The 16019-nt window shown below is 42.4% G+C and overlaps 1 protein-coding gene across 13 annotated transcripts in view; it reads left to right on the forward strand.

The window, feature by feature from the left end:
• LOC116393320 (peroxisome proliferator-activated receptor alpha-like) overlaps positions 1–16019 on the forward strand; it is a 51638-nt gene that overhangs the window by 32877 nt on the left and 2742 nt on the right. For 7 of the 13 annotated variants that reach the window (XM_031865523.1, XM_031865526.1, XM_031865528.1 and 4 more), the window contains 5 exons: positions 812–867; positions 3352–6945; positions 8281–11917; positions 12774–12928; positions 15136–15274. In XM_031865523.1, coding sequence (XP_031721383.1) covers positions 11734–11917; positions 12774–12928; positions 15136–15274 — 478 coding nt within the window. In that variant the 5' untranslated portion in view covers positions 812–867; positions 3352–6945; positions 8281–11733. Of the gene's footprint in view, positions 1–811; positions 6946–8280; positions 11918–12773; positions 12929–15135; positions 15275–16019 lie in introns of all 13 variants that reach the window. The other 6 variants (XM_031865517.1, XM_031865518.1, XM_031865516.1 and 3 more) reach the window with 6 other exon arrangements.

Here is a 16019-nt window from a genome sequence, read left to right on the forward strand (position 1 = left end):
ATATAGAGAGAGAGCATAGTTTCTCAAATGTAATCTTTAGATTAAAAGAGGTATTTAATTTTATATAATTTTCTCAAATAAACTAGGCTGTTTATTTAACAAAACTATTGTTACAATATATACAACATATTTCTATTTCTGTTGATTGTTTTAATTACACTTTATGATAGATCAAATACTTTTTCTAAAAGGACTTCCACTTTGAAACTGTATTGTGTGTGTGTGTGTGTGTGTGTGTGTGTGTGTGTGTGTGTGTGTGTCTGAGAAAGAGAGAGGGGGAGACCTGTAATATGTATTTATATAATGTGTAACATTGCATAGTATATTTTAAATTGTTTGTAAAATTATTTGTTGCTTAATTTGATGTTTCTTTAATTCTTCCATTATTCCCTTTTATCTTTTCAACATTTTTGAAATTTCATCATTTTTTTTTTTAAACTAATTAAATAAAATCTGGACAGATGTAATTAATAACATACAGTAATGTAATTCCCGCTGGAAGCAAATACTTTTGTAGAGATGAATCTCAAGCTCTCTCAACAGCGGCCAGTCTATGGTGATATGGTTATCCTTTCTAAATGCGTCTGCAGTGTCCTGAGCCGTGATCACTGTAACACATGTTACATCAGCATAATGATACGGTCAAGTAGCTGCGAGGCAGGTTTATGACCTGAGGGCTACATGGACACCTTGGTGTGTGTGTGTTTTGTGGATATATCTGCACAGTATTTTGTGTGTGTGTGTGTCGACGTGGTTGTGTGTAAGTATAACTATATTTATGTCTTGTGTCTGTTTTTTCTTTCATTTGCAGGCTCATTATTTGGGAATCAGACTACTTTATTTTCCTGGTCACACCTCAGTGTCAAGGTGAGTTTCAAGATTTCAATTTTTTTTTAAATAATTCCTAATACATTTTTATTTGATTTAGGTATATATTTACTTCACACTCAACGCCGCGCTTAGCTGTGTGTGTGCATGCCGCCACACTGTTGTATTCTCTGTCAAATTCCTTTGGGTCAGGACTGTCGCTGGGAGCACGCATCCTTCGGTTTCCTGTTGCAGCGGTCTGCAGGCACACAACAAAATGAACTCCGTTTGTCGTTCGTTTATTGAGCGCAGTCCAACTCACATTGTTCCCGGCACACGGCAGCGGCAGCGAGTGTCGCGTCCGGTCAGAACCGACTCCGGCGGGTTGTGTGTGTCATGTCCTCCGAATCAGTAAGTCTCTGGTGCGGCTCGAAGATAATCTTCTCAAAGGAAATTAGTCGGGGAAAAAGGGGAAAGAAAAGCCGTCAGCCTAAAGGGCAAATGAAGATTAGAGGGAAACGGTACACGAGGGCACACCGGCTGGCACCCGGAACTGCACAAAGGCCTCATTGTCACGGGAGTCCTCAGCTCTGCACTCACTCTCCCTGTGCACTTGGGGAGACATGACACCTGTTGGTGGTTCTGTTCAACTGCAGGCAGAGGGACAGCACACGAGGGCGGTGCTCAAATTCATATATTTTTTAACGTACTTCCAAAGAGCACGAATGTGTTGGATGGTCTCGGGCGCAGCACGGCTCAGCAGACACAGACACGGTCACATGTTTGACTCCGGGTCACGAGTTTCTGTCTCATGTCCAATTGTTTTTTATCTTCAATTTCTCCACTGACGCGAGTACATAAAAGTTATAATGACAAAAGAAAAAAACACCAAACAGTAAAAAAAAAAAAAAAGAAAAGAAAAAAGCTTTGGATTTATATTTGCTGATAAGACAGTTTTATGTCAAACCTGCAGACGCACAGGGTCCGCTTACTTCAAAGAGTCGAGTGGTTATTCTCAAATCTTTTCACGGCTCATTCTTGACAGTTTAACACAGTTTTGGGTTTATGGCGCCATGTGTCCAAAGGTTTGACGAGTGCTCGAGATCATGGCTGCAGGGTGTTCCTCAGTTACACCTCTCATCATTAATACCACTATTCGATTTTACTGGATACAGGAGCTTTGGGAGTGCGTTAATATGATAATAGTCTCTGAAAACAATTTATTTTATTTTAAATATATATTTTAAAGTAAAACTAACAAGCAAAATATACAGCTTTATTTTAACCCTCTCCTAGTGTGTAAGTTCACACCGGCTATTACACGTATTAGCTAAAATGTCTTGCTTATCTCTTGCAGTTTCTAGTTTCGAGTACCGAAGAGATCTTTTCCTCAGACAACATCTTGACTTGTCACAGTAGGAAGCACACTGGTGTAAATGATAAAATGAATGATGGCTGAATTCCATTTAGCTGCTCTGATTTCAGGGTCTTGGTATCGTGCATGGTAGCTCACTGTCACTCTCACTGTAACACTGGAACAGAGCGGAACCAACGTTAGTGTTATTAGTAACACCTGTGCTTCTCCTACTATGACAAAGCAAAATGTCTGCTGTGAGAAAGCTCTGTCTAGATTGGAGTGCTCACAGCGCTAACATCTGTTACTCTGGATGATCCACATAACGAGCTGTCGATAGTTTTTGTCGGGACTATTTCTTCAGGAGAAAGAAGTTCAACTCAAACCAGTTCCCAGTGAGGCCTGTGGTTCATCCAGAGAAACAGGACTTTTCAGGAAAAAGAGAATAACAAGAAAATATGTTTTCTGTATTTTGCGTGAATCGACCCTCTTAGGTAAAAGGCCTCGCCCTGTGTAAGCCCGACTCCGTGCACTGCACTCGTTAGCAGAGTGCGTGGAGGAGCGAGATGCAGGTCCACTCTATACCGTACAGGCTCGGCCATTAAGTAGCTCGCGTAGAGATTTGTGTGGCATTTACGGGACAACCGAGCTGCAATAAAAACAGCCGCAAACTGGTGCATGCGTGCCTGTGAGCAGTTAAGGCGGTGACTCACTTTTATAAGTTCGGCCCCAGCTCGCTTCCTCACCCCTCCGGTCGCTCTCCAGCTCGCTCTCCTGTCTCACTCAGGAAACTCTCTGAAACAACCACAACCTGCCCGTCTGACCTTTCAGACAGACGTGCAGATTTATTCTTATTTGCACCAAGATTTCCTGTGAAATACACACCTTTGCTAGAGAGGAAGCATGATGGATCATTCAGAGGATTTATCTGACTGGTTTTAAGCTCACGGTGTAGTGTATCCACTGTGTGTCGTCGTAGATAATACAGAGAGACGTGCAAGTCGTTACACACAAACACTCAAATTGGCAGAGATACCGATTTCCTTGTCTGTCGTGTGTTTTACATGCGGGACCGCGCAGGTTCACGTGCACAGTCGTAACGGGATTCTCATGTGTAGGACAAGAGGTGAAAGTGTGACCTTTCGACGCCCTGCAGCGGCTCACTCTCTCCTCTCATTTGTCTCCATCAGGCCGAGGAAACCCGAGAGGAGGACATCCGACAGACCAATGAGACAAGCTGCGTAGAGGAGGCGACCTGTCAGGCATAAGTGACATCCAGGAAGTATTCTGACAGCATCCTTTGATTTGCAACAATTTAGGCATGCAGACATGTTTATGACGTACAGTTAGATGCACTCTGCTCTGCTCTCACACCAAATTGGATTTCCTTTAAATATACAAAGCAACACAAGTTAATTTAAAAAAGAATGAAAACACATCAACAATGAATATATCAATTGCTTTAATACAGGGAACCCTACTTACATCAAAACAATTTTAGATGATGATTTTGTATATAGATTGTACAATAAAATATAACTGAAAAATTATCAAAAGTTGTACATTAAAATATATTGCTGCAGTTAAATGAATCCTTATGTTCATGCTGGCAGGGACACGTCACATCCTGACAAAATCACTTGGATATAGATTTGTCTTTATGAATTGGGGGACTTTTATTTTAATAAAAAAATGTTTTTTAAATTATTTCTTCAGTTAGTGTGAAAGTTATTAACACTCCTGAGACCAAGTGTGTTTAAAATGAATAAAATATCGACTGACAAAATATACAAAATACAATAATACAGTAATGACACATTTTGTTCTTTATAAAATAATCTCAAATCTTTTTTTTAGCTTTTTCTGAGTTTACAACTGCAACTCAGCGTCTTCATCAGCAGATATGTGTTTCGCGTTTCAACCCTCAAAAGGAGAGAAGGTATTTTTATTAGATTAACTCTAGAAGGGCCCTTTGTCGCTCTGAGTCTGTGTTCCCTCAGATCGACCATCAACCGTGTGACGTGAGAGACTCCTGCAGGAGATAAACTGTCCTTTGGGGTGAGGTAGTAGGTTGTATAGTTTTAGGGTCATTCCCAAGCTGTCAGATGACTATACAACTTACTGTCTTTCCTGAAGCGACTGTGAAGGCGACGTCATCATCGACATCGGCGTGGAGAAAAATACAGCTTCACCACTGCAGATCATGTTTATATAAAAATAAAATGTTAGAGAAGAGAAGCAGATAAATATGAGAGCATTGTAAGAGATACTCTTCAAGTTTTAGTTCAGGGGTAGATAATGTTGGTGCTGAACATAATATTAAGAAGATTTTCCTTCTTTCTTTTACTGTGCATTCAGCCTGTCGACTGTCTGTTTTGATTACCTGACATTATTTGGAGTCTATGTCTGAAATATAAACTGTTATTGGAATTTCAAACAGAGCTGTTGCAAATGCTTCAACACAACTCCTCCATTAGCTGATAGTTGAGTGATGTGTTTGATTTTATCTCTGATGTTATCACAGCTAACCTTGCTGTAGTCACACAATAGCAACACGGTGGATCCGTCTTCATGTGCCCAGTGACGAGATGTGCACAAACCTGTATGGTGTTCGTACAGGGTGAGGTAGTAGGTTGTGTGGTTTCAGGGTTGTTATTTTACCCCATCAGGAGCTAACTATACAACATACTGCCTTCCCTGGAGGGCAGCAATACATCACAGGAGCGCACACGACTTAGTCTCCTTCCTACTGAGGAAGAAACTCATCTGGCATTCGATTTCAAACGGGTGAGTGGTGGCAAATCTCAATAACAGTCGTTACTTAACAGATTTGCAATTAATGTAGATAGCATCATGCATGTTTTAATTATGTACTGTTTGATTAATAAACATAAATAAAGACTGGATTAGAAATACTATAAGAACAAACAATGACTAGAGTGTGATCCTTTCAATGTATACCGAGTACCGAGGTGGAGTTGTAAATATCTAGTTATTATTGGAATAGTTTCATGAAATATTGCATTATTCTGTAATGCTTGTAATGATCTTATTGTATATTTTATTTTAAAAGGCTCGGTAACTCAGGCTTTAACATGTGGATGTTCTGTATCTATTCAGAAGAATGTTCTCAAGTTAGTATTTGTCTTTTTTTTTCTTCTTGTAATTTGTTATGAAATAAGTTCATTTACTGGACCAAAGGAGAATATTTTCATGTTTCTATTTTTTTTTTTTTTTAATATCTATTTCCACAAAAAAAATTGGAGCCAAGATTTAAAAACCAAAGTATCCGAAAAAGAGAGAGTCCATTTTATTTGACACATGTTCAGCATCATGTAACATACAGAGTGTAGTCTAGGTTTTGAATTTTCAAGTTGCATCCCAGACTTCTTCAAAAGCTGATGTGTGGTTCACACTGTGTATTTCACTTAATCAAGCTTCAGAGTGTGGAAGACACTCACAGATGGAACAAGAGACCAGGTGCTGAGGTCCCCGCAAGGAATCATAAACAGTCACCCTCCCACTCGTCTCTCTGTGTGAAAACACACCGAGCGTCCTCCGAAGGCTTTGGTTGTCCAGCTTTTCAACAGGAAAAGGTGACGGCTAAACACCCCCAGACCGTCTCTCACCTCAGGATGGAGACGTTAAAACATTGCTGAGCACCCATACACAGTAGATGGCGCTAGATATTACAATAGGCAGATTTTGAATACCTGCAAAAGATTTTTTCACGTTTATAGCAGTTTCTTTGTTATTTATATACTGTATTCTATTGTGTATGCAGTGGTGGAAGATAAGCACTGCAATATAAGAATACTCCATTGCAAGTAAAATCCCAGTGTTGAAATATTTCTTAAATTATTAAACTTACACGTACTCATGATTCAGAAAAATGGCTCTTGTCAGTGTTGAACTATGATATTGTGTTATTACAGATGCATTCATGTGTAACATTACTTGCACTTTTAACAGTGTGTCACATGTTATCAGCTCTGGGTTGTGAGTTCAATCTTAATCCGTAAAGTAACTAGAAAATAAAGCTGTTGGATACAATTATTGTAGTGGAGTAAAACGTACAATAGTTTAATAGTTAAGTAGAAGTAAAGAAAAAATTACAATAAGCAGGACTTGAGTGACTATTTCACCACTATATAAAGTATGTTCAACACATCTATGGGGTACTGAACCACATACAAAACGTACTTACATAATGTATGTTATTCAATGTTGTTTGACATGTTATTGTGAAAAACGACCATCTTATTGAGCATTTGTGTAATCAGTATCCCGTAATATATGATGGCGGTGATTAACAGTGGCTCCACTGTAAATGATGTAGGAGACGTGCTGCTCTGAGACAGAGACAATCACGCCAGAGAGCTGTGCTCTATCGACACATGAGACAACGGAGGAGTGGCCACGTCACGGTCCCCCGGTTCACATGCACCGTCGTCCGGTGACGTCCCGAGCCACCGGGAAGTAGTTGCAGCCTGATAAAAAAAAAAAAGACCCAGAGATGGGTGGTCCCGTTTTTAAATCCCCCCCCCGTGCCCATTGGTGGAAACCATAGGTGTGTCAGGGGGGTGTGCGTCCCGCGTCTCCGTCCGTCCCTACGTTATTTCCTGCAGAGAGAATGAGCGGAAGTTTGACCGCGCGCCGGGACGCGACGCATCAAGTTTTACCTTCAGAGCTGATCGGGGATCTGAGCGTCGGAGCGTCCCGGGACCGAGGGGCGTCCATGCCGTCAGCAGCATCTGGAAATGCTCCGGATAGCATCCTCTGAGGTAATTCACAACCTTCACTTGAAGCTCTGCTATGTTATGTAAGTGTGACTATAAGCTTACTTTCCTGTTGTCTGAGGAGAATTAACAAACTTTTATCGTTCAGGGTCCGGCGTGGGGTTACAGTTGTATGACGCCTGAGCAGAAAGTAATGCTGCATGAGTGGATTTCTCAAAAGACTATATAGCCTACTGTTATATAATAGCTGTAGGCTTCTCGCTCCTATACCTGCATGAAGAAGAAAGCATGTAATTGTTCTCAGTATGTGTGGCGAATGAGCCCCACATGGACTTCCTGTCCGCTGGAGCCCGCACCTGCTTTTGTAATAAAACCACACACACCCCCACACATGGTGTGAAGAAATGCTTCTTTCTGAGAGGAACATATCTTTCTGTTGGCCATGAATTCCATCTTCAAACTGATTTCCATTTCCTTATCTGTGCAGCATAGTGACAAGTCAACACGACCCTTCTGTAAGGCACAACTTGTTTTAATCAAGATGTTTGTTTTGGGTCTACTCTGCTGCAGATTTGTTGGTAGGTGAGGCACATGGATGACCTTGTTGTTGCAGAGACTTAAGAAGGTCTTAGAAAGGTCAAAACATCTGATCCTGATTCGGGGCTTCTGACGGGGGGATTGGGGGTGTACGTTTTCTTTCTTTTCTCTTGATTGTATCCTCGCTGTTATCTGTTAACAAGCTGTTGTTGAGTTCAGCTGACTGCTCTCAGTGCAGTTACTGTTTCCTCTTCTCCTGTGACCTAAAGATAGAGCCTCGCTGTCTGGGATTATAGTTCCTCTGGGAGTTAAAACACAATGTTCTTTGATGTGATGGGGAAACATGGGCTGGTCCAGAGTCATCTACGAAAGAGCCAATGAAGTCATATCAACACAGTTTAGGAGTTAGTCGTCAACCTAGTTTTAAGCAAGGCTATAGTACATGAATGAAAAAGGCTCAAATTATACAGACCAGGTGTGTTCATTAGAAAGCTGTCGGCATCAAGGTATCCACTTATTGAATTCAATAATGAAAGGGAAACAGAGGGAACAGAACTTGCGTCAGTGCAGCTTTCGGCATTCAATTAATAACTATTTTCATAAGGGATTAACCTGCAGATTATTTTCTAGATTTATGCCATTAAAAACATCTGAAAAACATCATAAAAACTGTGCAACAATGACCCAAATATTCAATTTACTCTAAACAATTCTCACCTTTAAAAACCTGGAACCATAAAATGTTTGGCATTGTTGCTGGAAACGTTTTCAAATGAGCCTCCACATAGTTGCAGGATTCATTTTCTTCCAAAACACAAATTGATTATTGGACTTTGGTTGCAGCTCTGGGTGCAGGTGCAGGTCTGGGCTGTTGACGTCCCCGGGGTCCTAGCACCAGTGTGACTGGTTCCTCATGTGGAGCCAGGACCCTCTCACCCTACAGTTTATCCCATTCCTTTTCGGTTTGGATCTGTGCAACTGTCAGTGCTCAACACGTTCTGTAAGTACATTATTAAACATAATAACCTAATACCTGTTCTCCAACAGTCCACTATCTCCACGCACATCACTATCGTATTAGTCATTACTAATAAATAACTTAAATTTCATATTCCTCTCCTGGACATGGCTCTCTTTGGATACCGTTTGGACAAAACGGTAATTTTACCTCACAGAAGACGGGAGTTGCTGGTCTACTGATGCCTCGGTCGGTGAGTTAGTTTGTGTTATTGTTTGACTTTGGTGAATCTGAAATAACCAAATTCACACAATAATACAAACGGACCGACGACACCTGCATTATGCGAGGGAAAATTACTGTTTTAGGTGGGCCTCTTTTTTTTTTTAGGTGTCTAAAGTATGTTTTGCTGCTGTCAGCAGTACATTACTTTGCTCCGTGTAAGATCAGGCACTGTCAGAAAACGGTATCAATCAATGTCGAGGAGAATTCTATTGCAGTTTTAATAGAAGCCATCTCTTTGTTGCCGACTCACTCCTCAAAATCTGCCGATGATCTCGTAGGTCGTGAATTCCTGGCATGGAGAAATGCTGCAGCTGTGAGAATCCACAGAAGAGAGTGCAGAAAAGCTGAGCGTGAATGGAAAAAAACACTTTAAACTCCAGACTCACCTTTACGTCTACAAAAAGAGACCAGGCAAGACAATCCTTTTTACTCAGACATCATCAACTAAAAATAACTATGCACTCACTTTCGTTTTGCACTCATGGTTATCTCTCTTAACTGTAGCTGATGACAATAGAATTCTGGTCTTCATCATATCTAACGACCAAAATCTTTTCAGACGAGGTCCCTGAAGAGAAATCGTACCAAATGGGGGTCTGTGACCTCATGTGTTAGTGGTCCTTGACGTGAATACGGTGGAGAACCGCTGGTCTAGATGACTTCCAGGCTGGATCTCGACCCCATCACAGCACTGAGACTGCTCTTAAAGTTCTTATTGACCTCCGATTAAACACACTCTAGTGAGACGTAATTTCTATGCTATTGGAACTCTGCTGCTTCGTTCAAAACAGCTGATCATAAAATATTGCTTGCTGGACTAAAAACAACTGGGCTGGTCTTTCACGCACGGTCCTAGAGCCCTACGAGACGGGGAATATGGCTCCATATCTGAGAGGCCTAGCAGAAATCTTAATATTGATTCAGATCGAGAATTTCATTTTGGCAAACTAATTCATGTGTTCATCTCAAGTACGTTAGACTGTGGTGTAATGGTCTTTTCTCAGGACTAGACCATCTCAAGACTTAAGAAACCTGAACACATTACACCAATGCTCAGTTTCTCTGCACTGGCTACCAGTCAGTTATAGAATTGACTTTTAAGTTACTGCTGGTTGTCATTTAATGGCTGAATACATTTCAGACCTACTTATTTTTTCTGCATAAGTGTAGGCTTATGGTCATGCACTCTCAAAACATCTCATTTTAAAATTCCTAGTAAAGAGACATCCATGGCTAGAGATGCAGGGGGACACAATGGGTTCATTTTAAGATGAACTCAATGCACTGAAGTATAAATGTAGTTATTGTGCTGCAAGAGAAAACGCATTTGCACAATCCGCCCCTTGATGACGATTTTATTTTATTTTTATTGCAAAGCAGCTCGACAGACCAGTCAGACATCAGTTAGCTGCTTCAGTCTGTACGGCCTCTACAGTGAAGTCTACATGGTACAACATACTTTAGCTATGAGGCTTTTTACACTCTCACAGATTTCCCACTTAGGCCTAAACGACTTTGGAATGCTGTCCAGACCTGTCCTCTGAAACGCTGCAACCCTAAGACTAGATAAACAAGAACAAACATGCTCTGATTTATCACGTCCTCTCTGTCTGGCCTGTATGCACAGATGAAGACAGCGTATAACCAACCCACTTAAAGTCGGTGGTTCTCAACAGCGAAAGTTTGAAGTTGCACAATCTCATGTCACCAGTGTTTTTTCCATGCTGGGCTTACAGATGTAAGCAGCTGTGTAAACTGCGATTTTACATTTGAGCTCACATGAGGTCTGTGAAGGCCCCACAGCCAAATCTCTCTGTAGATTAGATCAGAGATAAAGTTGCTGATTCCTGCCTTGATGGTATAACGTTGTTAGAATTCTGACACACATCAAATGTTATTGTAATAATACAGGAGCAGAGATCAGGCGGAGAGAATTCCCCTCTTCTTTTAAAAAGCAGATTCCTGTTAGTCTGCCTTTAACCTACAATTTGCTTGTGATCACATTATTACTAATACAGGGAAGTTTTACAGCATAATGTGTTAAATCCTAGTCTATAATCTATAGAACAACAACGGCAACATCTGCCGCGATGAATTACTGGAAGTTGGGGGAAGCGTTATTGAACATGAGCACTGGTGCTGTGATGTTGTGGGATGGCTCTAACAGATGTCCTTTACCCCACTGTGAGCAGCTGAGAGCTCCACCAAAGTCCCTCCCACACATACTTTTTAAGATCCACTCCGAGCGGACGGGCAGCCAGAGGAATAGCCGGACACTGAGTTCTTTGTTGAACGTAACGTAACAGAGAGAAAGTCACTTAAAGCACGGTATGTACTCTTTGTCTCTTTGGAGCATCAGAGTCGGTCAATAAATAAGATACAGAGCTTTGTAACAAACTGCACACTGTGTACTTTGGCTGGAATTTAATCTGTGAATAATGGGCCGCTGCTGACTCTACGGGCAAGGTTCACTTATTAAAAAAAGCACCGTCACATTATGAACTTACCTCTAGCATTAGTGGCACAAGAGTTGTACCTGTCCCCACTGCATGACTGATCTTCATTTGTGCTTTCATGACATTTAACTTAGATTTATTCATGTTTGTGATGTTTTATCTGAAAGAGAATAAACCAGGTCCAAGCACCAGGGAATAAAACGATAAGGTAAATCTTGTGATGCACTTACTGCTGGTGCTGACATCTTTAAACGTGTGTTAGAGAACTTCAGGCCATCACACATAGAAATGCAGAAGTATTAGGAGTTTTGAGTTAAGTATTTTTAAGTTACATGGCTTGTTCACGGAAAAGCTCCCGACTGTGTCGGAGCGGACATATTGAATCATTTTCCAAAAGCAAAAAAATCCCTTTAGGAGTTTGCACCCAATCTAAGGGGTCGGAGGTTTTTCCAGAACTGGGCTCTCAACCAATCAAATGGCTGCCTCAGGATTTCAGTTTCTTTATCACTCATTGTCCTCATTTGTATTCTCTCTCCCCTCTTATCACAGTCTGGTGAGTGAGGGCTTGTTCCTCCCAGGTTTGGCTTGACCTCCACCATGGCCAGGGATCTCTTTAGCCCCCCATCCCCACTCGGGGATTCCCTGCTCGACAGTCCGCTGTGTGGAGACCTGATGGAGGATCTTCGGGACATCTCCCAGTCTATAGGAGACGACACTCTGGGATTTGATTTCCCGCTGTACCAGAGCACCAGCTCAGGGTCCGAGAGCTCCATTGCACTGGGTGAGTAGTCAAGTGGCCTCATGGGTGGAAGAAATGGTCGCTGGGTACATGATCAGTCACGTCAAATAGTTACAACACTGACCTTTTGAGCCTTTGGCTTCATTGAGCCTAACGCGGCCTTTTGTAAGAGACTGCCTGTCTGACTACAGAAGATTAGATACAATTAATTTCTGTGTCTCCCAATTGATGATGTTGTCTCCAAATTCCTGACCAGCACTTGAAAAAAACACAAAGACAAAGACACAAACTAAAAAAGCCTCATTACGAATTACCTAATATTCTCATGAGGCCTGTTTAACAGGAATACTCATTTTCCATCAAGGGAAAAAGATGAATTCATCCTGATCTATTGAACAGATATCTGGTTTTCGCCATCATTGAGATGGTTAATTTGGCTGTTAAGAGTCCAATATCACTATTGTTCTGATTGGTTTAAATCCCCATTATAATGCTGTATGCAACAATAGATCAGGGGTTTGTTTCCCTTTGTTGTGACTGGTTGTTCAGTATGTTTTCTTGGTATTACAGATGTTTGTAACATAAAGAAAATAGTTATTTTTATAGCCCTATAAGTATAAGTATGAAACTAACCCTACAGCCAGCAGCTGGTTAGCTTAGCTTAAAGACTGGGAAAAGCTAGCCTGAACACCTAAACCTAAAGATCACCAATTAGTCTGTTAAATCCGTACAAAACAGTTAGCTCAAAAACATTAGATTCTGTTAAGCTAAGCTAACTGGCTGCTGACTGTTGCTTTGTTGTGAGTCCTCCTGAAACATACAGAATGTGTGGTATCAAAGGTTAGCCCAGTGACATCACTCGCTGTTGCCTCCTTTCTGCTCTGTTGTCTTGCTGTAGACACCTTGACCCCAGCCTCCAGTCCGTCGTCGGGGGTGTGTGCGGCAGCGCCGAGTCCAGAGGAGAGCGCCAGCACCCTCAACCTGGAGTGCCGAGTGTGCTCAGACAAGGCCTCGGGCTTCCACTACGGGGTGCACGCCTGTGAGGGCTGCAAGGTGAGAGACGTGGGACTAAAACAGGCCCAGCGCAGCCAGTCAGAGCACATATGGTATGTATGTACTGACATACTTTAGACATCAAAGTGAGAAAGGACATAGAGGTCACACAAAAATATGGAGGTAAACATACAGACAGACACAATCAGACGGGTGATAACATGTGCTGCAAAGGCAAATGTGTGTATTTGTGTACACGTGCACATTACATGCCTGCGCCAACGCACGCACACCCAAAACAAGCTCGGCATGCGGAGGCGCCTGACCTGGAGGCCAGTGGAAAGTTTCTGAGACACACAGCCAGGTCATGTGAGGTGGGGGACGTGGTGGCCTTGCTCAACTTGTCTACCTCTCCGCTGCTTGGCACCGAGCCTGACTGAGTGACGTTAACACACACACACACAAGCACCAGTACACACATGGAGCTGTTGCTGGCGCAGAGCCCTGCTGTGCTTATTACTAAATGTGACCTTCATACAGAGTCATCTTTGGGATTTATTGATAAGAGGAATTTGGTTTGCATACAAATGTTTAATCATAATAAAGGTATCCATCAGGCCTGAAACAGTTCAGCTCCCCAGGACAGACAGAACTAGAGGACTTGTAACTGAGACCACTGGGTGTGTTAAAAGCATTAAGGATCAACACTGCCAAGTCATGTGAGCTCGTCGTAGTCTCGTACTTCTCTGAGCCGACCGCAGGTTGCTGCTGCTAATCTGAGCCTTTGTTTGCTATTCATGCATGACTTTTTAACCTGTGCCTGCTTTTAAAGGTTTCTCCCATCAGCCACAGCTGACAATGTTGTGGTACCACTCCTTCCTTTGAGGTTAGACAGAGTTGCTACTGGTGTTCTCCTCTTTCTGTTTCTTACATAATCACCCCTTTTGCCCTGCTGGAGAGAATCTGTTCTTTCACTCCTCTGGACAGGCACTGTGCCTTCAGTTTCACTCTAATCCATTGGAGACACTTTTCCGTCAATTCTGTCAGTTGCACAATGCACATGTGCTGCAAAACAAGCCATCTCCCTGCAAGGTTAAAGTGTTATGACCCACATGTCATTCATCAGAATCAACACAAGCTACTCTTGATCTTGTCGGCCCCTGAGTCAGGCCGCTGCCACTCTGAAGTAGGGACACTGACACTGTTGGACGCTGCACATGTGAGGGGAGTATTTTGACACTCACTAAAATGCTCTGACTGATGATATTGTGCCGTCATGGAAAGATCTGGCTTTGCGATATGTAGCAGTCGCAGTGCGCGCTCGACGCGCCCCGCGTATCACTTTCAACACCTCGCTTTAAGAGAGGAGCTTCCCAGTCGTGGGAATGTGAATAGAATGTGCTGTCATGCTATGGTGCGAGAGGTTCAATCTGAAGCAATGGTCGGTGTATCGTTTGTACGGGACGTCTGGAGGAGCAGGGCGGTCGTAGAAAGCCTTCAGTAATAGGAAAGGTTAATCACAACACCTCTACCTGCCCAATAGATGGAAGTTAGTTTCAATTAGTCCGCCACCAAGATGCCTGAATTAAAACTTGTCTTACATCTATAGTTAAAGTACTGGTCGTGTCACTGTCTGTACACCCATACACAGACAAGCAAAGACATGCACGCTGCACACATCTGTTTTCTCCTCATAGGGAGTTCTGTTGTTTTGTAATGTATTTTTGATGACTATCATATGCCTGGACCCTTCACATTTCTCCCCTCTGTGTTTCCATGATGAATACATCCAGTTCTCCCCACAAATGGTTTGAAACACCACAAAGAGTGATGTGAGACACATAATAACCCTCAATAACAACGTGTCTTCAACATAAAGGCAGACAAGCCCTTCTGTATGATGGCCGACGTATAGCGTGACCGTGTGGCTCCAGATATATTGCCAGAGAATCTATGTTGGCTTTTCGACAGTGAGGGATGAGGAATGCTCTGACTGAAATTTCAGTGATGCACATAGGTGCGTGAAAGGATCATATGTTTCAGTTTGACATCTTTCAGCATGTGTTGGCCCACTGCTCTGTATCCCAGTATCGCTCTTTAAATATAGCAAATGGGTGGGTCATTTCTGACCTGGAAGGCATAACGGAGTGTACAGACCTGAGACGCATCCGGAGGGTTAACCTCCTTATGGGCTGAAGTACTACAAGAGTATGTAACCTGATCGTATGATCTTCAAATGACAGCATGCGTCGTTCTGTGTCTACCAGGGTTTCTTCAGGAGGACCATCAGGCTGAAGCTGGAGTATGATAAGTGTGAACGCAACTGCAAAATCCAAAAGAAGAACCGCAACAAGTGCCAGTACTGCCGATTCCACAAGTGCCTCTCTGTAGGCATGTCCCACAATGGTAAACCTACAACTCAGTTTGAAGCATATCTGTGTACTGTAACAGTAGTACAAGGAGAGAAGAGCCATGAAGTCAGTGAATGGACTCGCTAACATCAGTTACACAGCATTCTCTTGCTGTGGGTCATACCAGACCAAGTTAGGCTCCAGCAGTAAAATACTGGGTATAGAAATTTGAGCAAGCGTGTGTTTTATTTCTTCTGAATTTAACTTTTAATTAATCTGCAAGAGAGATAGAAAAAGTGTGTTCCATTATCTTTAAAAAAAAAAGTCTTGCTTCAAGTGTATATTAGCTCAATTGATGATATAGCAATGAAAGCACGTGCAAGTATTTGCCATGAATGCAGTTACACAAATCTCCGCTCACCACGTCTTCAGCAGACACCGTGGTATGTGTTCTCAACAACAGGATGTGTCCTAATGTGGTTTGGCTCCAGATCAGCGTGCTGTACATTGACAGGGTTTTCATAGCACAGCGTCCTGCTCCTGCCGGAGCCTGCTTGACTCTGACAAAGCACAGGCCCATATAGCTCCACATCTGGCCCGTCAACTGCACTGACTGCTGAAGGGTCATTGGGTTTGTTGCAATGGCCTCCCACCACAGACAGAACGTTCAGTAACCTGAGAGGAGGACGACATGTTGTCCTCAGAAAAGAGGGAAGAGAACATAAGGCACCAGATCTGTTGGGGGTGAATACTTGTGTGTGTGTGTGTGTGTGTGTGTGTGTGTGTGTGTGTGTGTGTGT

This window comes from Anarrhichthys ocellatus, unplaced genomic scaffold, assembly GCF_004355925.1.
Source record: "Anarrhichthys ocellatus isolate YVR2014 unplaced genomic scaffold, GSC_Weel_1.0 scaffold33, whole genome shotgun sequence".
Taxonomy (NCBI): domain Eukaryota; kingdom Metazoa; phylum Chordata; class Actinopteri; order Perciformes; family Anarhichadidae; genus Anarrhichthys; species Anarrhichthys ocellatus.